The sequence below is a fragment of the Rhinatrema bivittatum genome, chromosome 16 (assembly GCF_901001135.1).
Source record: "Rhinatrema bivittatum chromosome 16, aRhiBiv1.1, whole genome shotgun sequence".
NCBI lineage: Eukaryota > Metazoa > Chordata > Amphibia > Gymnophiona > Rhinatrematidae > Rhinatrema > Rhinatrema bivittatum.
Window position 1 is genome coordinate 24,331,850 of NC_042630.1, and position 22,652 is coordinate 24,354,501.

Consider the following 22,652-nt stretch of genomic DNA (forward strand, 5'->3'; position numbering starts at 1 on the left):
AACTCCGCAGGGCACTTATGGTTCCTACCGGAGAAGGGATTTACAGCAGGAGACTCCATGGGGAATTTTCCTTTTGAAAAGTGGTTTGCAGGCAGGTGTATTTCCTTGGTGGTTTGCTTGTAAATGGCCAGACCAACCGGAAATGAGAGCCGGCAGTTACTGTGCAAGTTGAGGTTTTCCAGTGAGCTGCTGTGTGGAAACGCAGATTGAATTTGAATACTGAGTCAATCTGTCCTTGTCGTCTTGTGTGTTTAATCATAATATCATGGTTTTATTGCCTACAGTGACTTGATTTGCCAATCTTATACTCAATAGCAGAGTCCAATAGCACAATTACATGATCCATTGTGATTTATTTTATAGCTTTACCTTCTCAACCGTTATAGCTTTTTTTTTTTTTTTATTCTTAGGAAGTGAAGTTTAACTCGGTTTATGATAGAAACTCATGTATTAGGACATTTCTATTTTAATAGATTGTATCTAAAGCTATACCAGGGCTGGAAACACCTGGGCAGATAAAATTCACAGTCTGATGCCTACTGCCTGTGGAGCAGCAGCTGCTGGGGCAGTGGTAGGAGTATTTTGTAGCACCAGGCTGGGACTGGAAGAAGCAGCAGCCCCTGGGTTGGGGGGGAGACTCGGAGGCCTCTGGCCAGGCTGGAAGGGGGATGGTAAGGAGCAGTGACAACCATAGACCAGGAGGAAGGGCTAGGGCTGTGAAATAAACACGGCTTCCACAGGCATTTCCTGCACTCCTTCGCTCCCTTCCCTCCCTGCCCCTAAGAATTATGGCAGTCGCCTAAGGTTTTTTTTTTTTCTTCCAAAATGATTTCTACCCCGAGCCCTTCTTTAAAGTGCATTTGCGACCCGATCTAATAGGATCTGCAGTTTCTGCAAAATTGTTATTTAAATGGGTCCTCGTGGATCAGTTGTTTCCATTGGCAGGGTGCCAGTCAGCTGCCTCCCGCAGTTTTTGCCTGCTGCTTGCGGTCACTGGAGATTTAGCAGTTCTGAGTAGCCTGCCGAGGCGGAAAGCTGGTAGTTTTCAAACAAAATTATGTGCCTAGTTTTAATGGCCTGCTGTGGTTACCGCCTGCTAAAAAAAAATCCCCGTGGGCTTTGTACTTCCTTTTTATGTGGGCGGAGGGAAAACTCCACACACTCAGATTTGAAACTTGCAGTCTGTTTGCCCCTTTCTCGTTTGGCCTTCTGACCCCCCCCCCCAAGCGTCCTCTTTAGCCGTCCCCAGGAGGCAGTTTCCTGGGCTAATGGTCTGTGAAAATCGTTTTCTAGCTTTGCGTCTTATTCCAAAAGGAGGTTTACCCGTCATGTGCCGGTGGATGATGAAATTATTAAATAAAGTAAAATTTATTTTTTTTTTAAATTGCTTTAGAGAGAATTTTATTTCCAAAAAGAAAATAGCATTTTAAATAGGGGCTGAAAAATATTTTTACAACTTAAGGTACAAGGCAAAAAAATGTTTAGGAGCCAGGCGAGTGTGGAGCTCCTTCCTGCTTTATTTCTGGTTTGTTTTTTGTTTTTTTTACTTTCCTTTGCTCAGCCCTCAAACCCCCCCCCCCCCCCCCCCCCCCCCCCGAACAGTTTCTTCCCTTCAACTCAAAAGCAGCAGCCATTGATTCTCTGGAGGGCCTGGCACCGCAGCTCTTCCGTTTGGGGGGGGGCCTGGGGTTTTCCAGCACCGGCTTTAAACTGAAAGCATTCCAATCCCCTCTCCCCTCCCAGATAGCAGTGATTTGTCCCTCCCTGCTGCAAGCTCATGTCCATTTTAATTTGGAGCAGAATAGAATTTCCTGGCATCAGTTTGAGGCAGGCGCTGATTTTACAAGCCTGGTTGGTTATTTTTCAGTCAAATCTTGCAAAACTCCTTTGCTTGGTTGTTTTTTTTTCTGGGAAGGTTTAAAATCCAGGCTGTAGTCAATGGACGGAAGTTCCCAGCAGCAGAAGCGAGCAGTAAGAAAACGGCCAAGAAGGATGCTGCGGCCATTGCCCTGAAAATCTTGTTCCGGGAAGCGGAGGGCAGCACCGAGTCTGAGGAAGCAGAGCTGCCTGAAGCTCCTCAGGTGGAAGCCGAGCCGGTGAGTTAATTCCTTTCCGTTTTTATCGGCGTTGTTCCTGATTGGGTGGCCCAACGGCAGCAGTAATTCCAGGATAAGGGAGCAGAGGGGAGAGGCTGATGCACAGAAGTCTGTTGCTGCTCTTATCGATTTTAACTTGTCTGCTTCGTTTTCCCTTAGACTGGCGTGCAGCAGTTGTCACTTTCATCTGGGAAGAATCCCATCAGCATCCTAATGGAGCATAGCCAAAAATCAGGAAACATGTGCGAATTTCAGCTTTTATCTCAAGAAGGCCCTCCCCACGATCCAAAGTATGGCATTCTTTGTGGTTTTAAGCAAATGTAAAGAGTACACTGGTCAGAAATTCTAGGAAGTACACTTGTGGCCGTGCTTCGTGTCTGAATTAGTCATCCTCCTCCGTGCGCCATGCTCTTTCCGATTATGTTACTGGGAAAGAAGGATGTCCAGATGTCCGGGCAATACTTTGAGAGGCTAATGTGCCTCTCCTTCCCCATGACGCCCCCTCGGCTTCAAGAATGCTCTCTTGTACACGAAGTTAAACCCTGTTTACTGCAAAATACATTTGTTGTGTTAATGTTACACTGGTATAAACTGCGTAGCCTGAATTCTGTGGTAATGGGGGAGTAACATATTGTGAATGGCAAAAGGGGAAGCCTGGTAAGATTGTTTCAGTTTTACATTGGCATGCTCTATTCTTAACTAGCATGCAAGACAGCGACCCTGAAGGCTTTTCGTCTAAAATGCCGAATGAGAGATGGCTATTCTGCATCATAAGCACCCTCGGACCTTTCTGATGCCATCCTGTCCTTTTATTTTGCCAGGTTCACATACTGTGTAAAAGTGGGCGACCAGATGTTCCCCACGGTGGTGGCAAACAGCAAGAAGCTGGGAAAACTGATGGCAGCAGAAGCAGCGGTTAAGATGCTCCTTGGTGACTCTGCGACAATCCAGTACCCCAAAAAGGTAGTGTGGAGGCAAAGGCCGTGCTGTGTCTGCACAGGCAGACTGCAATGGTACAGGACCTGAAACAACATTGTGCTCTTTTTTTTAGAGTGTTAAGCTGATGAGTTTGGGTGCCACAGAAGCTGCGCGATGTGCCCTTTTTAATAAATACTGCAGTTTGCTGCTCATTCTCGTTTTGTGTTGATTCACTGGGGTGAAATCTTAAGATTGAAGGGGGGAATCCCCGAAGCCCTCTGCCCCCGAGGGGGGTGGTGCTGGGGGCTGGAAATTTTGAAATGGAAGACGAAGGCTCCGAGGGGGCCTCTGACTCCTCTTCATTTTCTTCGGAGTTTATTCTCCTGCTACATATGGCTTTCAAGGCCAGGAGGTCCACGAAGAAACACACGGGGCAGTGGTCATTCCCCTCAAGCAAGCTAGGGCCACGGAGGCTCCTGGACCGGATTCTTCCTCCGATTCCTCGGAGCTGGAGGACCCAGAGACAGGGACCCGGCCTCCTCAGGATGCTGCAGAGGAAGTCCAGGGTCTTTCATCTAACCTGGCTCCCAGGTGGAGGGAGATGATCCTAAGGTGGTACGCCTCTTTAGTAAAGACGAGCTTGGTCCTCTTATTCCCACTATTTTGGAGGAGTTGGGAATTGAGGCCCCTCCGGGGGACTCCCGCATGGGCTCCATCGATCCAGACATGGTCGGTCTCCGTGGTCTGCCAAAGTCCTTTCCATTTCACCTCTCCATGATGGATTTGTTATTTAGAGAGTGGGATATGCCAGACTTGGGCCTTAAGGTCAGTAAGGCGATGGACAAATTGTACCCCTTACCAGAAGAGGCTCTGGACCTCCTGCGGGTCCCCAAGGTGGATGCGGCTGGGTCTGCCGTCACCAAGAAGACCTCTATTCCTGTTACGGGGCAAACAGCCCTCAAGGACCTTCAAGATCGTAAGCTGGAGGTCCACTTTAAGAAAATATTCGCGGTTTCGGCTCTGGGAGTCTGGGCTGCTATGTGCAGTAGTTTTTCCTTGCGGGCAGGTCTCCGCTGGGTCCAGCAGTTACAGAGTTGCTCCATGCTTTCGGAGGAGGAGGCCATCCAAGCCAGTCGTCTGAAGGTGGAGATGGATTATAGTGCAGATGCACTTTATGATCTTTTACGAACCTCAGCCAGGTCTATGGTATCCGCGGTCTCTGCTCGCAGATTGCTGTGGCTTAGGAACTGGGCAGCGGACATTTCGTCTAAGGCTCAGCTGTGTTCTCTGCCTTTTAAAGGCAAGCTCCTCTTCAGAAAGGACTTAGAGAATATGATTCATCCTTAGGGGAAAACAAGGTCCATAAGCTTCCGGAGGACAAGCCTAAAACAAAGGCGTTCCTTTTCCCCTAGGTCATGTTCGCAAGGGAATAGAAGATTTCGACTCGGGCAGACAACTATCCTGGTCACAGTCCTTTCGAGGGTGATGCTTCGGAAGAGCAGGTGCTCCCCAAACACCAGGAGGACCTAAATCTTTCTAATGATGCCATGATGGTCCCTTCCTTGGTTCCGTCAGTAGGGGGCAGGTTGTCCCCATTTTACGAGGAATGGGTCAAATTAACCTCCAACCAGTGGGTCCTCAGCATCATAAGACAAGGCTACGTGTTAGATTTTGTATGACGCCCTTACAACCGTTTTCTCGTCTCCCTGTGCTCATACGCAGGAAAGCGGTGCAGGACACCCTGCAGCGACTCCTCAATCTGGGCGCAATTTGTCCAGTTCCTCCCGCGGAGTGCCGCAGGGGACACTATTCCATTTACTTCGTGGTACCAAAGAAGGGAAGGCACCTTTCGACCATCCTCAATCTCAAAAGGGTCAACAGGTGCCTTAGAGTCCCGCGTTTTCGTATGGAGACCCTCAGATCGGTCATTGCATCAGTTCACAGGGGAGAATTCCTGGCATCGCTAGATCTCACGGAAGCGTACCTGCACATCGGCATCAGAGCTGACCACCAGAAGTTTCTGCGCTTCTCCATCATGGGAAAGCATTTTCAGTTTCGGGCCCTGCCGTTTGGACTGGCCACAGCGCTCAGGCCCTTTAAGAAAGTGATGATTGTGGTGGCAGCTCAGCACCGGAGGGAAGGGCTGTATGTTCATCCTTATCTAGACGACTGGCTGATTCGAGCGAAATCAGAGTCTCTCTGCCAGTTGGCGGTGCAACGAGTACTTCAACTGTTGCGATCTCTTGGGTGGGTGGTCAATCCTGCCAAGAGTCACCTGATCCCTTCCCAGTTGTTGGAGTTCCTAGGGGCCCTCTTCGACACACATCAAGGGAGAGTTTTTCTGACGAGGGATCGAATCGACAAACTACAGGAGCAAGTCCGAGATTTGTTATCCAAACATCCTCCCAGAGTTTTCGATTATTTACGAGTCCTGGGGTCAATGGCGTCAACTCTGGAGTTAGTCCCATGGGCCTTTGCGCATATGAGACCTCTGCAATCAGCATTACTCTCCCGTTGGAATCCGGTGTCCGAGCGTTTTCACCTTCAGCTTCCTCTTACAGACTCGGCACGGCTCAGTCTCAATTGATGGCTCCTCACATCCAATTTGAGCTGCGGGGTGCCCTTGGAGGTTCCCGAATGGATGGTGGTAGTTACGGACGTCAGTCTATCCGGTTGGGGAGTGGTTTGTCAAGAGAAGTCGGTGCAGAAACAGTGGTCGGCGGAAGAAGCTCGGTGGTTGATCAATCGCCTGGAGACCAGAGGGGTCCGCTTAGCGTTACAGGCTTTCTTACCTCTTCTACAGGGAAAGTCTGTCAGAGTGCCGCCTGCAGTCCCTTAGTATTTCTTTGTCTCCAGCAGATGGTAGAGGTGCAAACCTGCAGTCTGACGAAAAAAGAAGACAACTAGAGCGAGAGAAAAGATTTGATTTCAGGAAGTTGGGCTGAGTCTCCCTGAGGTGTTAGGTACCTTTGTGGACCATCCCTTGGGTTGAGCCGGGCAACAGGAGGGTTGGAAACCTCTGACTGCTGTAGTCTACTGCTTCCGGAGGCCTTGCTAGCCAAGGGGACTGGCTCCCTCTCTGCCTCCGAGGTCTTCTGCGAGCCACCATCTTCTGCTCAGGGAAGTAATCCGTTTTTGTTTCTTTTAAATTAAGTTAAAAAAAAAAAAAGAAGGTGCCAGCCTTGAGACGAGAGGGGAGTTTAGTCCATCCATATCTAAATGATTAACTTATTTGGGCAAAGATGGAGGAAGAGTGCGGTCATTCCATCCAGCGAGTGATGGATGCCTTGAATTTGCTGGGTTGAATGATAAGTGTAGCAAAGAGTCACCTGGTTCCGACCTAGTCAGAATATCTGGGAGCGTGCTTCGATACCCAGAAAGACAGAGTGTATCTGACAGTGGACAGATCATCGAAGTTGCAGGCGCGGGTGATGCACCTGCTGCACCTGTCAGTACCCAAAGGTCTGGGATTATTTGCAGGTTCTGGGCTCCATGGCCTTGACGTTGGATTTGGTTCCGTTAGCCTTTGCTCACATGCGACCTTTGCAAACGGCGCACTTGTCCAGATGGAATCCGTTGTCTGAGGAGTATCATCTGCCTTTACCTCATCTAAGAGAATCCATGCCTAGTCTTTCGTGGCGGCTCTTTCGGCATAACCTGGAATAGGGAGTGGATGTGGAGGCCCTGGACTGGGTGGTGGGTGACCACAGACGCTAGCCCCAAGGGTTAGGGGGCAGTGTGCCCGGGATAGCCTGCCCAAGGTCTTTTGTCAACCGTGGAAGTGTCCTGGTCTATCAATCGTCTGGAGACGAGGGCGGTTTGCAGGGCCCTGGAAGTGTTCTCCTCTGGATCAAAGGTCGGATGGTTCATATTTTCTCGGACAGTGCAACAACGGTGGCGTACATCAATCGTCAAGGAGGGACGAGGAGTCCCGCAGTGGCTCTGGAGGCTCAGCAACTGTTTGTGTGGGTGGAATGTCACCTCGAGGGAATAGCAGCATCTCATGTTGTGGGCGTGGACAACATGCAAGTGGATTTCCTCAGCAGGCAACAACTAGATCCGAGGGAATGCAAGTTGCCCCTGGAAGTCTGGGATCAGATTTCCTCCAGGTGGGGTGTTCCCCAGCTGGATCCTCATGGTAACCTGTGCCAACGCAAAGGCAGCAAGGTTTTTCAGTCACAGAAGGGAGATCGGCTCGGAAAGGCCGGATGCTCTAGTGTGCCCATGGCTGACGAGGGTTCTTCTGTATGTTCCTCCTTGGCCAGTCATCAGTCAAGTTTTGCGGTACATAGAGATACATCCAGGGAAGGTGGTGCTGGTGGCGCCAGAGTGGCTACATCGGCCGTGGTTCGCGGATCTAGTGTATCTTGCAGAGAACAGGCCTCTCAGGTTGGCTCACCTGCCAGGGTTGCTGCGACAAGGACCTATATTTTCGAATCAGGAGGATCGCTTTTGTCTCGAGGCTTAGCTTTTGAGAGGCGGCGGTTGCACTCGAGAGGATATTCGGAACCAGTAATTTCCACATTACTCCGGGCTAGGAGATCTTCTACTTCCATGGCGTATGTCAGGATCTGGAAAGTGTTTGAGTCCTGGTGTCTTCAACAGCAGCTGGGTGCCCTGGCTTGAACGTTCCTCACATTTTGACCTTTCTACAGCAGGGGCTGTCTAAGGGTCTGGTCTATAGTTCACTCCGCATCCAGGTTTCAGGGGCAAGTTGCAGGAGAGGTCTTTGGCCTCTCATCCCGATGTGGTTCGATTCTTGAAGGGAGAGGGGTTAAGCATTTGGAACGTCAACTTAGTTTTGCGGGTGCTCTGTGGGGGCGCCATTTGAGCGTCTTTGAAGGATCAGACTTTGAAGACCATTTTTCTGGTGGCCAGGCGGATTTCAGAGCTTCAGGCTCTGTCTTGTAGAGATCCTTTGCGTATTTCTAATGCCGGTGATGTTGCTTATGGTCCTCTCTTTCTTGTCGAAGGGCGGAGTGTCAGCTGGTGTCTCCTCAGGAGATATGCAGGGCCGCAGTGTGGTCCTCACTTCATACTTTCACCAAGCATTACCGATTGGACGTTCAGGCGCAGGAAGATGCAACTTTTGGTGAAAGTGTTTTACAAGCGGGTCTTTCGGGTTTCCGCCCAGTCTTAGGGGTGCTCGGGTACATCCCGCTTGTCTGGACTGATCTGGGTACGAACAGGAAAGGAAAATGTTCTTACCTGCTAATTTTTGTTCCTGTAATACACAGATCAATCCAGAGACCCGTCCCCTTTGCTGCCGAAAGACTGAATTTCCTAGTGGTGGTTTACACTGTGCATCAGAGATGTTTGCAGTCTGTAAATATGTTTTTTTGTTGTTGGTTTTTTTTTTTTCAATCGAGGTTCTGGTAGTATGAGAGGCTTCAGTTCAGGGGTTTCCAACCCTGAAAAGGGGGAATGATAGCTGCTCTATGGCTTGGGTACAGGTCAGTACTGAGGGACTGCAGGCAGCACTCTGTTATGTAGCAGTGCCTGAAAGTTTTGTTCTCTGCCTCTATCTGCTGGTAGGGAGGCAAAAGCCACTTCTATGGACTGATCTGGTATTACAGGAACAAAAATTAGCAGGTAAGAACCCATTTTCCTATCTCTGAGGGAGTGATAGGAATTGTAAAGCTGAATTAGTTGGGTGGATGGGCAGATTAGATAGGCTGTATGGTCTTCGTCTGACATCATGTTTCTATTTTTGTTAGTAGAATATCCTCGCTGGCGATACTCTAGGTGAAATCCTCGCTGGCGATGCTCTAGGTGAAATTTCAAGAAGATTATCTATTTATTTATTTCGTTTATACATTTTTTTTTCTGCCATAGCCTCTTGTAGAGCATCAGTCCACTGATAGCGCCCTCCTGATTCCTGCTGTTCCTGAACTGACTCTGGAAGAACTGAACGCAGCAAAAGCAACAAGTGTTGGTGATTTAATCAAATACCTGAATGCGAATCCCGTGAGCGGCTTGCTGGAGTACTCTCGTGCCAACGGATTTGCTGCTGAGTTCAAATTGATTGATCAGTCTGGACCACCGCACGATCCCAAGTGAGTTTGTGCTACCATGAGCAGGCTCTCTAACAATGCTGTTGGCTTGATTTAGCGCTCTCTGTGCTGATGCCATAACCTGGTAGAATTCTGTGTAGGTCCTGAGCTGGAGGGGCACTGCATTTCCTTTGGTGCTTCCTGATTGAAGGGACCTGTGAGATGCGGTAGCTCCTCCTGAAGTGCTTTCTTTTGGGAATGGCAGACCTGGAGGAGCTGAGGCAGACAGAGAGGTATATAGATGAGACCTTCAGGGACATAGTAGTCCAGTCCCAACTTCAGACTGGCAGCCCTGGTGCTGCCTTGGAGGAAGAAGGTCTCATAATGGGAGAGCACCAACCAGATGTAGCAGGAAAGGATCCTGTAGCAAGGACCTGCTCTCCAGGTGATGCATTATCCTTTCGCACTGAGGATATCTCCCCAAGGCCTACTGCCCAGGAGGGAAGGGTTAGGTCGGCCGTCATAGTTGGTGATTCGATTATTAGGAATGTAGATAGCTGGGTGGCGGGTGGGCGTGAGGATCGCCTGGTAACATGCCTACCTGGTGCGAAGGTGGCGGACCTCACGCGTCACCTAGATAGGATTTTAGACAGTGCTGGGGAGGAGCCGGCTGTTGTGGTATACGTGGGCACCAACGACATAGGAAAATGTGGGAGGGAGGTTCTGGAAGCCAAATTTAGGCTCTTAGGTAGAAAGCTGAAATCCAGAACCTCCAGGGTAGCATTCTCTGAAATGTTCCCTGTTCCACGCACAGGTCACCAGAGGCAGGCAGAGCTCCAGAGTCTCAATGTGTGGATGAGACGATGGTGCAAGGAAGAGGGATTCAGTTTTGTTAGGAACTGGGGAACCTTTTGGGGAAGGGGGAGTCTCTTCCGAAGGGATGGGCTCCACCTTAACCAGGGTGGAACCAGACTGCTGGCGCTAACCTTTAAAAAGGAGATAGAGCAGCTTTTAAACTAGAACAAAGGGGAAAGCCGACAGTCGCTCAGCAGCGCATGGTTCGGAGAGATCTATCTTTAAAGGATACTAATGATGCATTAGAATTAGGGCATCCCGACAGTGAGGTTCCAATAATTAGAAAAGTAGTCCAAGTGCCTGTAACTAAAAACTCACCTGAGCTAAAAAATTCTAACTTATCCCTATCAATTAAAAAGCAGAATAAAAATACAATCAAAAAACAAACTTTGAAATGTTTGTATGCTAATGCCAGAAGTCTAAGAAGTAAGATGGGAGAATTAGAATGTATAGCAGTACTTGATGACATAGACTTAATTGGCATCTCAGAGACATGGTGGAAAGAGGATAACCAATGGGACAGTGCTATACCGGGGTACAAATTATATCGCAATGACAGAGAGGAGCAGTCGGGAGGAGGTGTGGCGCTTTATGTCCGGGATGGCATAGAGTCCAACAGGATAAACATCCTGCATGAGACTAAATACAAAATTGAATCTTTATGGGTAGAAATCCCTTGTGTATCAGGGAAGACTACAGTGATAGGGGTATACTACCGTCCACCTGGTCAAGATGGTGAGATGGACAGTGAAATGCTAAGAGAAATTAGGGAAGCTAACCAAATTGGTAGTGCAGTAATAATGGGAGACTTCAATTACCCCAATATAGACTGGGTAAATGTATCATCGGGTCACGCTAGAGAGATAACGTTCCTGGATGGAATAAATGATAGCTTTATGGAGCAATTGGTTCAGGAACCGATGAGAGAGGGAGCAATTTTAGATCTAATTCTCAGTGGAGCACAGGACTTGGTGAGAGAGGTAACGGTGGTGGGGCCGCTTGGCAGTAGTGATCATAATATGATCAAATTTGATTTAATGACTGGAAAAGGAACAGTGTGCAAATCCAAGGCTCTCGTGCTAAACTTTCAAAAGGGAAACTTTGATAAAATGAGAAAAATTGTTAGAAAAAAACTGAAAGGAGCAGCTACAAAAGTAAAAAATGTCCAAGAGGCGTGGTCATTGTTAAAAAAAATACCATTCTAGAAGCACAGTCCAGATGTATTCCACACATTAAGAAAGGTGGAAAGAAGGCAAAACGATTACCGGCATGGTTAAAAGGGGAGGTGAAAGAAGCTATTTTAGCCAAAAGATCTTCATTCAAAAATTGGAAGAAGGATCCAACAGAAGAAAATAGGATAAAGCATAAACATTGGCAAGTTAAATGTAAGACATTGATAAGACAGGCTAAGAGAGAATTTGAAAAGAAGTTGGCTGTAGAGGCAAAAACTCACAGTAAAAACTTTTTAAAATATATCCGAAGCAGAAAGCCTGTGAGGGAGTCAGTTGGACCGTTAGATGATCGAGGGGTTAAAAGGGCACTTAGAGAAGATAAGGCCATCGCAGAAAGATTAAATGATTTCTTTGCTTTGGTGTTTACTGAAGAGGATGCTGGGGAGGTACCCGTAATGGAGAAGGTTTTCATGGGTAATGATTCAGATGGACTGAATCAAATCACGGTGAACCTAGAAGATGTGGTAGGCCTGATTGACAAACTGAAGAGTAGTAAATCACCTGGACCGGATGGTATACACCCCAGAGTTCTGAAGGAACTAAAAAATGAAATTTCAGACCTATTAGTAAAAATTTGTAACTTATCATTAAAATCATCCATTGTACCTGAAGACTGGAGGATAGCAAGTGTAACCCCAATATTTAAAAAGGGCTCCAGGGGCGATCCGGGAAACTACAGACCGGTTAGCCTGACTTCAGTGCCAGGAAAAATAGTGGAAAGTGTTCTAAACATCAAAATCACAGAACATATAGAAAGACATGGTTTAATGGAACAAAGTCAGCATGGCTTTACCCAGGGCAAGTCTTGCCTCACAAATCTGCTTCACTTTTTGAAGGAGTTAATAAACATGTGGATAAAGGTGAACCGGTAGATATAGTATACTTGGATTTTCAGAAGACGTTTGACAAAGTTCCTCATGAGAGGCTTCTAGGAAAAGTAAAAAGTCATGGGATAGGTGGCGATGTCCTTTCGTGGATTGCAAACTGGCTAAAAGACAGGAAACAGAGAGTAGGATTAAATGGGCAATTTTCTCAGTGGAAGGGAGTGGACAGTGGAGTGCCTCAGGGATCTGTATTGGGACCCTTACTGTTCAATATATTTATAAATGATCTGGAAAGAAATACGACGAGTGAGATAATCAAATTTGCAGATGACACAAAATTGTGCAGAGTAGTTAAATCACAAGCAGATTGTGATAAATTGCAGGAAGACCTTGTGAGACTGGAAAATTGGGCATCCAAATGGCAGATGAAATTTAATGTGGATAAGTGCAAGGTGATGCATATAGGGAAAAATAACACATGCTATAATTACACGATGTTGGGTTCCATATTAGGTGCTACAACCCAAGAAAGAGATCTAGGTGTCATAGTGGATAACACATTGAAATCGTCGGTTCAGTGTGCTGCGGCAGTCAAAAAAGCAAACAGAATGTTGGGAATTATTAGAAAAGGAATGGTGAATAAAACGGAAAATGTCATAATGCCTCTGTATCCCTCCATGGTGAGACCGCACCTTGAATACTGTGTACAATTCTGGTCGCCGCATCTCAAAAAAGATATAATTGCGATGGAGAAGGTACAGAGAAGGGCTACCAAAATGATAAGGGGAATGGAACAACTCCCCTATGAGGAAAGACTAAAGAGGTTAGGACTTTTCAGCTTGGAGAAGAGATGACTGAGGGGGGATATGATAGAGGTGTTTAAAATCATGAGAGGTCTAGAACGGGTAGATGTGAATCGGTTATTTACTCTTTCGGATAGTAGAAGGACTAGGGGACACTCCATGAAGTTAGCATGGGGCACATTTAAAACTAATTGGAGAAAGTTCTTTTTTACTCAACGCACAATTAAACTCTGGAATTTGTTGCCAGAGAATGTGGTTCGTGCAGTTAGTATAGCTGTGTTTAAAAAAGGATTGGATAAGTTCTTGGAGGAGAAGTCCATTACCTGCTATTAAGTTCACTTAGAGAATAGCCACTAACATTAGCAATGGTTACATGGAATAGACTTAGTTTTTGGGTACTTGCCAGGTTCTTATGGCCTGGATTGGCCACTGTTGGAAACAGGATGCTGGGCTTGATGGACCCTTGGTCTGACCCAGTATGGCATGTTCTTATGTTCTGAACGGCTGTGCAGCTGTTACAGAATTCAGTTCCTTTTTTCTTTGATTCTGAAACCCCAGTGCAGTTTCCTGATATATTAATTGTTCATGTGCCTTACAGCTGCTGATGTGTGGGTGTTGGGGGTGGGGGCAAAATAACGCACGCATGTTTGAAAATCAGAGGTGCACACCGCAGGAAGGCTTCTCTCTAACGGAGCTAGAAGTGCACACACCATGGACCCCGCGTGCACTTTCACCTGAATGTAAACACACCCACAGGAAGGCCTCTCTAACGGAGCTAGAAGTGTCTATACCATGGACAACGCATGACTTTAAGTTACGTTTGAGGATGGTAAGTTTCAGTTGGGTAAATACCTTTTGAAAATTGTACTTACCATTAACAATGAAAGGTAGCTGTTCTGAATTTGTAATCCGAAGACATACATTTATATTATAGGAGACTTAAGTAAGAAGAAAAATATTGTAAAGTTTTAGATCCATGAAATAAAAAGTTGTCTTTTCATGTGGGGACTCATCCAGCAGACTTGCACCAAAGCCAGTCCTGCCCTGCACGTCATTCTGCCGATCTAAGGATTGTGAACAAACAACAAGAGCCGAGCGAAACGGAAAAAGCCAAATGATGGATGCGTTTGCATCGTTCCAAAGCTCCTTCATCCTTGACTTCCAAACTCTTTTTAAAAGAAGCCACTAATAGGCCCTTTTCTTAGTGCAGACATTTTAATGTGTTTAGCTGAGTTCTAGCAATCCTTAATATTAAATTGCACAGCCAGTAGAAGTTGCGAAATTCTAAATAGTCTCGCTTCAAATCCCTTCCCCCCACCCAAGCATTTCTTTTTTCCAGATGGTGCCAGCTTTGCTGCCTTTCGCCCACCCTTCAAAAGCTGGTGAGCGATGTTCCTACAGCCCAGAATTGCATCTCTCCCTACCTCCTTTTTAGCTATCGTGCGGTATACAATGCTGTCGGTTTTCTCCAGTAAATCCATTTTACTGTAAAGTTTGTTTTTTTCTTGTCTGGTTGATTGATGCAGTGCCAGGAAAAAATGGTTGAAAATATTATAAAGACGGGAGCGTGGTCTGGCCACAGAGCGAAATGGCAGCTTGAGAGGAGAGCTCCAGAGCACCATGAGCGATAAATAGGAATAATCTTCATCCATCCCCCCCCAAAAAGTGGAAAATTTGCAGAGATATACTTTCCTTCTAACCTACATTCATGTTTACTAAGAAAAAGGCGACAGATGAGTAAATATTCATACTTTAAAACTCAGAGACGAATCGGAAGCTCAGGGTACTGGAACGGATCCAGATATGACGGCTCAGTCCACAGAGGACTCGGATTCCCTAAGTGGTGAGCTTAGTTGCCAGGTATCAGAGGTACCTACACGGAACGAGTTCCGACAATGGTTTAGTGACCTAAGGCAAGATATGAAGGCCAATAAAAAAGAACTACTCGAAAAGATGGTGGAAATGCGTGAGGAGATGGGCGAGATAGGCCATAGAGTGGACGATTGTGATATCAGATTAGAATCACATAAAATAAACTGGAGAAATTAAAATCTCAATGTGATTCTATGGCCAAAGAGAAGAAATAGAAATAAAAGGAGCAATCTCCGGTTCCGAGGGACCCCCGAAACGGAGGCCTACAGTGACTGCCACGAGGTAGTCCGCTCGCTATGCAATTTCTTTTTGTCTCAAGGAGAAGGGACCCGATAGAGCTGGAGCTTTCTGCGATATCCTGAAAAGGATCAGGTCTTAATGGCGGCGCAGAAAAAACAAGCATGGCAGTGGAAAGAACAGACAGTTTCAGTTCTCCCGGACTTGTCACCTGGAACTTTGAAACGCCGGCAGACATACATACCGATTACATCTGTATTGAGGAAGGAAAACCTTTAGGTATAAATGGCTATTCCCGGCGGGGATTTCAGTGACTACACAAAGAGTCACTTCACAAGCGGCTACCCCGGATGAAGCGGCAGCCATCTTAACAGCAGCAGGCATCCCTATCAAGCAGCGGAGAACAAAGGACGCCCGGAACCCCCTCGTTGGCAACAAGTGGAAAAAGGGGGTAGAAGACAGGAGGCATCCTACATTGCTGGTGCACGTGCAAGCGAGGGATGAACCGGACCAAGGAGGACACCTGTGAGACATAGATGCGCATGAATGTTGTATTATCATTATTGATGATGTATCTCTATTTCTGCAGAGGTTTATATTCTTTTTGGTTAGACGTTTTGTTATAAGTAATTACATCAGTTGAAAACGTTGCAAGGAAAGTTTATATTGCGAAGGGGGTGGGGGAATGAGATGAAGGGGTATAGATGTTTATGGTGAAAGGGGCGAGGTTGTTTCACTCCAGGGCCGCATAGAGCCCCATACCTGCTTACGCAGGAACGCCGCGATGAGCTGGCGCAAACAGGAAGGGGTGGCAGGGAGGGAGGGTTTTCTAGCACAAGGGATAAGTCCTGTGGTAACTTTGGATATAAGGGGAGAGGAACTCTTATTGGTGGTTACATTAAATCAGAGGGAGGGGTAACCTGGGGGGGGGAGATATACGGAATAGAAAGGAGAAGAGTGTGCATTTATTTATTTATTTTTAACTTTTATATACCGATGTTCCTGTATAGGATACATATAGCACCGGTTTACATGAAAACTGAACTGTCGCCTTGGGGCGAGTACAAGGAACATGGAACATGTAATACCAGATAAAATAATAGTAAAGTCTAACAAAAATATCAGGTTAAACATGAAGTCACTTCAACAACATCTATGGTGAACGCAATAATTCTGCGAAGCTAGAGTGGCTACGTGCCAGGCAGTTGGACCGAGTTTGAACGTGATGTGACAGAACCAGAGTGTATGGCAAGAGTTTTTAATTAGTCCTTAGGGGGGGCCCGGGGACCTCTGTGAAACGTTATGTCTCTGAAAAGGCCTGAAAATTGATCTCTTAACTATAATAAGTGTAACTAATGGCACTTCAATTCATATCTCTAAATGTTAAAGGGCTCAACAACCCGCGCAAACGCCATCTTTTACAACAAGACTTTCATACCCACTCAGCAGGGATCATTTGCTTACAAGAGACTCATTTGAGGCGGCGCTATGAGCATCTTTTGATGTGGCCAATGTTCGCATACCGATTCTTCTCACCAGCGACTAAAACAAACAAATATGCTGGGGTATGCATCTTGTTCAAACAAGGGTATGACTACGTTATTAAATCTCATATTGAGGATACAGATGAGCGCTATTTACTAATTAAATTTGAGTACCAGGGGGAGTTGATTTCCCTATTGAATATTTATGCCCCCAATACTAATCAATTGAGCTTTTTTGACTCACTTGATCAGCTACTTACAAAGAAAGGGGAGGGGACTTTAATAATCATGGGAGACTTCAACCTCACACTCTGCCCACATGTAGATAACTCTGGAGGGAACATTATGGGAACTGGGAAGCCCAGGAAAAAGCTCCGGTCACTCATCACCAAATGGGATCTACAAGATGTATGGCGACAGAGGAACCCAGATACTAAAAATTATACCTTTTTCTCATCACCACATAAATCATACTCGTGAATTGATTACGTTTTGATTGACAAACTATTGCTTAGGAGGGTTCAGAGGGCGTATATTAATTCCATAACATGGTCCGATCATGCCTCAGTTGGCCTAGACTTGGGGGAATTGGAAGCAGGGGAAGGATATCGTCCATGGAAACTAAATGATTCCCTTATAGGAGATGATATCTTTTGTAAAAAACTTGAAAGGGAAATTGCATTCTTCCTAACTATTAATGAGGGAGATCCTGGGGTTATATGAGACTGCATGAAGGGTGTAATGCGGGGACTTGTGATTTCCAGGGGATCGCATGTCAAAAAACAAAAGCAGCAGGTGAAACAAACCCTGCTAGATGACATCGCAAAGCTGTCAGAGAGACATAGAACACTGGCCAAGACTATATATGCACAACTACAGAAAGCAAGGGAAGAGCTACAAACAATGGCCGATTCAGAATTGAGGGCTAAACTGACCTTAATAACCCAAGAAAAATTTGAATGGGGTAACAGGTCAGGGAGACTACTAGCTAGATATTTGAAAAAAAAAAAAAAAAGCAGTCCCAGTCTCAGATTACTGCGATCCGTAGCTCGGATAGGAGCTTACTCTCTTCTCCTCCTGACATAAGGCACAGATTCCAAATATTTTACGGGGATTTATGTAATGATAACTCCTCTATCAACACTGAACATATAGAAACTTATCTGCATGAAACAGATCTTCCCTGCTTGAGCGAGGAGGAAAGAGAGCTCCTAAAACGAGAGATTTCACCAGACAAAATTAGCGAGGCTATTAGAAACATAGAAACATAGAAATGACGGCAGAAGAAGACCAAACGGCCCATCCAGTCTGCCCAGCAAGCTTCACACATTTTTTCTCTCATACTTATCTGTTTCTCTTAGCTCTTGGTTCTATTTACCTTCCTCCCCCACCATTGAAATATCTAGCTTGATTAGTTAGGGGTAGTAGGGGTAGTAACCGCCGCAATAAGCAAGCTACACCCATGCTTATTTGTTTTACCCAGACTATGTTATACAGTCCTTATTGGTTGTTTTTCTTCTCCCCTGCTGTTGAAGCAGGGAGCTATGCTGGAAATGCGTGATGTATCAGTCTTCTCCCATGCCGTTGAAGCAGAGAGCCATGCTGGATATGCATCGAAAGTGAAGTATCAGACACATTTGGTTGGGGTAGTAACCGCCGTAACAAGCCAGCTACTCCCCGCTTTGTGAGTGCGAACCCTTTTTTCTTCTCCCCTGTCGTTGAAGCAGAGAACTATGCTGTATATGCATTGAAGGTGAAGTATCAGGCTTATTTGGTTTGGTCTTAAGGCAAATAAAGCTCCAGGACTAGATGGTTTTACCCCTTTATTTTATAAAAAGCTTGCTTCAGTCCTGATAACCCCATTACATGAGTTTTTTAATTACTTATTATTGGGAAAGGGAGCTAACACAGCCGGAATTACTATTCTAGGTAAACTGGGGCATGACCTTACTAACTGAGGGTCGTATAGACCGATTTCCCTCATTAATATTGACCTTATGCTGCTTGCCAAAATAATGGCATCCCACCTTAACAAGATCCTGGGCCGTCTAGTACATACAGATCAAGTGGGCTTTATCCCCGATAGAATGCAGCTGACATCAGTAAGATCGTAGACCTGATTTGGTGGGTACGAGACCAGGATATACCAACTGTCCTACTGTCAGTCGATGCAGAGAAGGCCTTCGACATGGTCCACTGGCCATTTCTTTTCAGCACATTAAGGAAAGTAAATTTCGGCCCGAAGTTTTTAAATGGTTTACAGCAATTGTATACTGAACCTAAGGCTCGAGTGAAAGTTAATGGAACCTACTCAGGCCTTCACCATACGACGAGGCACAAGACAGGGGTGCCCCCTGTCTCCGCTATTGTTTGCAATATTCTTAGAACCTCTAGGTACCAAAGTTCGCAAGAACACTAAAATTCAGGGAATTACACTTGGGGATAAGGAAATTAAGATGTCAATGTTTGCGGACAATGTTCTGTTTTCCCTAACCAACCCGGCCTCTACACTGGCCGAAACGTTATTAGAATTGCAGACTTTCAGTGAGGTATCTGGCTTTAAATTAAATGTGGAAAAATCTGAGATTTTAAACATCTCAATACCCGAGGATGAACTCCACAGATTGAAGTCTCAGTTCCCTTTTCAATGGGCAACAAGAAAATTTAAATATTTGGGGGTATATATCAGCAAAGACACCAGTGAACGTTTTCGGTTGAACTACCCACCACTTGTAAACAAGATATTTCAAGATTGAGACCGCTGGTCAGGTCTCTGTTTATCCTGGTTTGGTCACATATCCTCAATCAAAATGAATGTCCTACCCAGGCTGGGATACTTGTTTCAATCTCTTCTCATACCTGTACCCAATGCGATTCTTAAAAAATGGCATCAGAAGATCTTTTCCTATATCTGGCAGCGCCGACCTCCAAGGCCGATATTGGTAAATTGGCCACTGAGGTTATCTGGGACAGTATTTTCGCAGCTACTAAGAAATGATTCCAATACACTCCATTAGCTGAAAATTGTTATAAGATATTGCTTAGGTGGTAGCTACACAATACAAGGTTCTACATTGGGAGTCATCACCCAGCCAAGAAAACAAACAGAATGCTAGGAATTATCAGGAAAGGAATGAAGAATAAAACAGAGAATATCATAATGCCTCTGTATCACTGCATGGTACGACCTCATCTTGAGTATTGTGTGCAATTCTGGTCACCACATCTCAAAAGAGATGATATAGCAGAATTAGAAAAGGTACAGAGAAGGGCAACTAAAACGATAAAGGGGATGGAACATTTCCCCCTGTGAGGAAAGGCTAAAGAGGTTAGGACTCTTCAGCTTGGAGAAGAGACAGCTGAGGGGGGAGGTATGATGGAGGTCTACAAAATAATGAGTGGAATGGGTTAAATGCTTTCAAAATAATTTTTTACTCTATGCATAATTAAACTCTAGAATTCATTGCCAGAGGATTTGTTAAAAGCTGTTAGTATAGCTGGGTTTAAAAATGTTTGGACAAGTTCCTGGAAGAAAAATCCGTAAACGTGGACTTGGAGATATCTATTGCTTCTCCCTGGGGTAAACAGCACGGCAGACCTGGATTTAGGCATAGGCACCACATTTCAGTAGGTGCCAGAGCATTGCTTGCTTCCATGCCTCTAACCGGACCTGCATCTGTAGCTCAAAGATGAGGGAGAGGACTTTGCTGTGGTGGGGGACTGGCATTGACGACCCTCCCCGGTGCATATAGGTGCCAAATATGTAAGCCTGGCCCTGCAGCATGGAATCTATGAGATCCTGCCAGGTGCTTGTGACCTGGATTGGCCCGGCTTGATGAACCCTCGGTCTGCCCCAATATGACAAATCTTATGTCCCTATGTTCTTCTCCCCAGATTTATCTTTCAAGCCAAGGTCGGGGGCCGCTGGTTCCCAGCTGTTAGTGCACATAACAAAAAGCAGGCGAAACAGGAAGCGGCAGATGCAGCGCTTAGAGTTCTAATTGGTGAAGCAGAGAAAGCAGCTCGCACTGGAGAGAGCCCCGCTGAGGTAAGAAGAGCTCGTCCCTTATTAACAAGCTGGGCAGCCTGGGCTGCAAAACTGGTTGAATGATGGGTAGGGACTTTCATTTTCAGTTTTTATTTTACTTTACCTGGGAATTTCAATGTCATAACAAAAATATCAGTGGGGAAAAAGACTTTTCCACTGAGGATTTTCCTGTGTGTTATCACAGTCATTTTTCCACTGATTATTTTTTTTTTGTTAAAACACTGAAATTCCTGGAGAAAAATAAAATAAAAACTGAAAATGAAAGTCCCCCTAGTGATGGGCAACAGACTTCTGCAAAGATGAGTCCTGGGCTAGCTGGAGCTGGGAGGTGTTCGACGAGGTGGGTCTGCAGGGAACACACAGTGTGGTAGAAAAATGAGAATGGTTGTGCTGGAGGACTAGTGACTCGTGACAGCTAATATTTTCTGCAAAGATATGTAGTGCTGCACTTTGGGGGTAGGAATAAAGAAACCCAGAGGGACCAGTATCTGCTGGGGTTAGATACAAGAGTGGAAATGAGACAGACAGACACAATCCAGACCGATTAGGATCACTCGGTCCCCACCCAGTTTGTCCATCGGAGCTTGTGAGTCCCTCTCTTTCCCCTGCCACTAATGTTTGTGTTTGTCCCCAGCAATCCTGGGGATTCTGCCACACTTTTGGCTCCTGTTACCTCTGCAGGATCTCTCTCCAAATGTCCACCACCCTCTCAATGAAAAATTATTTTCCTAAATTGATTTGAGCTTTCCCTCTCTTCCTGTCCTTGAGAGAAAACGTTTCCTTCTGGCAGTTTATGGTTGACTGCTAGTGCTTTATTTCTACAGTACTGCTTGACATATTCAGCACAATACAGAAACACCTAACAGTCCCTTCTCAGCACAGCTTCCCATCTAATCAACCCCTGGGTCCTCAACCAGAGCTCCCAGTGGCACCATTCCCCCCCCCCCCCCCCCCCCCAACAACCCATCTGACAGAGCGGCCCTGTGTGGATAAATAATCTTCATTTCCAGCCATTCAAAAGTTTTATTGACATCCAGATAAGTCATTTCTAATGGATCCATGATAGCCATGGTTCTGATACGCCTCGAGCCTCGCTTAAAATCAGAATTGGACATGTCTCGAAACAAAAGGGGGACACTAGATCGAAATCGATGGCGGTGGTCATTGATAGCCGGTGGGCCCTGAGCGCTCTGCCGCCCCGAGGGATAGACAACAAAAATAAATGTACCCAAAAACATTGAGAAACCTATCTAGGACGCTAATGGGAGAACCGGGCGACCAACCGCGCGACGTGAGGCTCTGTGGGAAAAGAAGAGACGGAGGGTCCCCCGCATGGACACATGGTTATAATGCATGGGTGAGCAGGCTCAGTGAAGCTCGTTCAAAGTTCTGGAAACTTTGACACAGGTTTTCCATGCCAGGCTCTATCCGATGTCACCCATGTGTGAGGACTGCCACCCTGCTTGTCCTCGGGGAAACTGAAGTTCCTTCTCTGAGAGAGAGCATGTCCGCCTGTGCGCACCACTTTCTCTTTATTTTGTAAACCCTTTGGGGAATAGATCTTGTAACCATGAGAGTTATCTTGGACAGCATTCCGTAGTGGTGTTTGGATATTTATTTTGCACACTCTGCTGTGATCTGGAAATATAAAGCTGCCTTCTGTTCTCAGCTTCCTGTGTCTGGCAGCACAGTCCATGATCAGATGGCTATGCTGAGCCACCAGCGTTACAACTCTCTGACTGCATGCATTCAGCAGAGCTTACTTGGCAGGAAGATCCTGGCCGCCATCATCATGAAGAAAGGACCAGAGGACCTGGGCACAGTGGTTAGCATTGGCACAGGTATGAATAAATAGTTGATTCTTTCACTTATCCTTGGCTGCCTATACGTGGGATGTGGGATGTGTGCTGGTGGGGGTTATCCAGGCAGTTTCCTCCTTTGTTCTGCTCAGATGTAATCAGCCTCTCTTGGGCTACAGCATCATGAACCTTCATTTGTAACTAGAGCCCCTCCCATTTTATATCTCTTTACAACTCAGCCCAGCCATTGCAACAATAGTCCTTGACCAGGAGGCACAAGCCGCAGTGGTCTCTGAAACTTGATTAATGTGAACTCTGAGTCCAGCTGTTAGGTGTGGCTACTGCGCAATGGCTGAGATCCCCATCCCGAGGAACTGTAAATCGTCCTGTGGCAGGGTCCCTGGCCGAGCCAGGGAAATAGATAATGGTAATCAAACCAAAGCCCTACATATAAAAGCATGAGCCACTGGGCCGGCCTGGGGTGAGTGCCA

At 46.1% G+C, this 22,652-nt stretch overlaps 1 protein-coding gene across 3 annotated transcripts in view; it reads left to right on the forward strand.

The window, feature by feature from the left end:
* The window catches only part of ADAR (adenosine deaminase RNA specific), a 55,456-nt gene that overhangs the window by 14,071 nt on the left and 18,733 nt on the right, over positions 1 to 22,652 (forward strand). For all 3 annotated transcript variants that reach the window (XM_029579468.1, XM_029579466.1, XM_029579467.1), the window contains exons 3-8: positions 1,916 to 2,096; positions 2,256 to 2,386; positions 2,918 to 3,059; positions 8,850 to 9,070; positions 20,209 to 20,362; positions 22,032 to 22,203. In XM_029579468.1, coding sequence (XP_029435328.1) covers positions 1,916 to 2,096; positions 2,256 to 2,386; positions 2,918 to 3,059; positions 8,850 to 9,070; positions 20,209 to 20,362; positions 22,032 to 22,203 — 1,001 coding nt within the window. The remainder of the gene's footprint in view (positions 1 to 1,915; positions 2,097 to 2,255; positions 2,387 to 2,917; positions 3,060 to 8,849; positions 9,071 to 20,208; positions 20,363 to 22,031; positions 22,204 to 22,652) is intronic.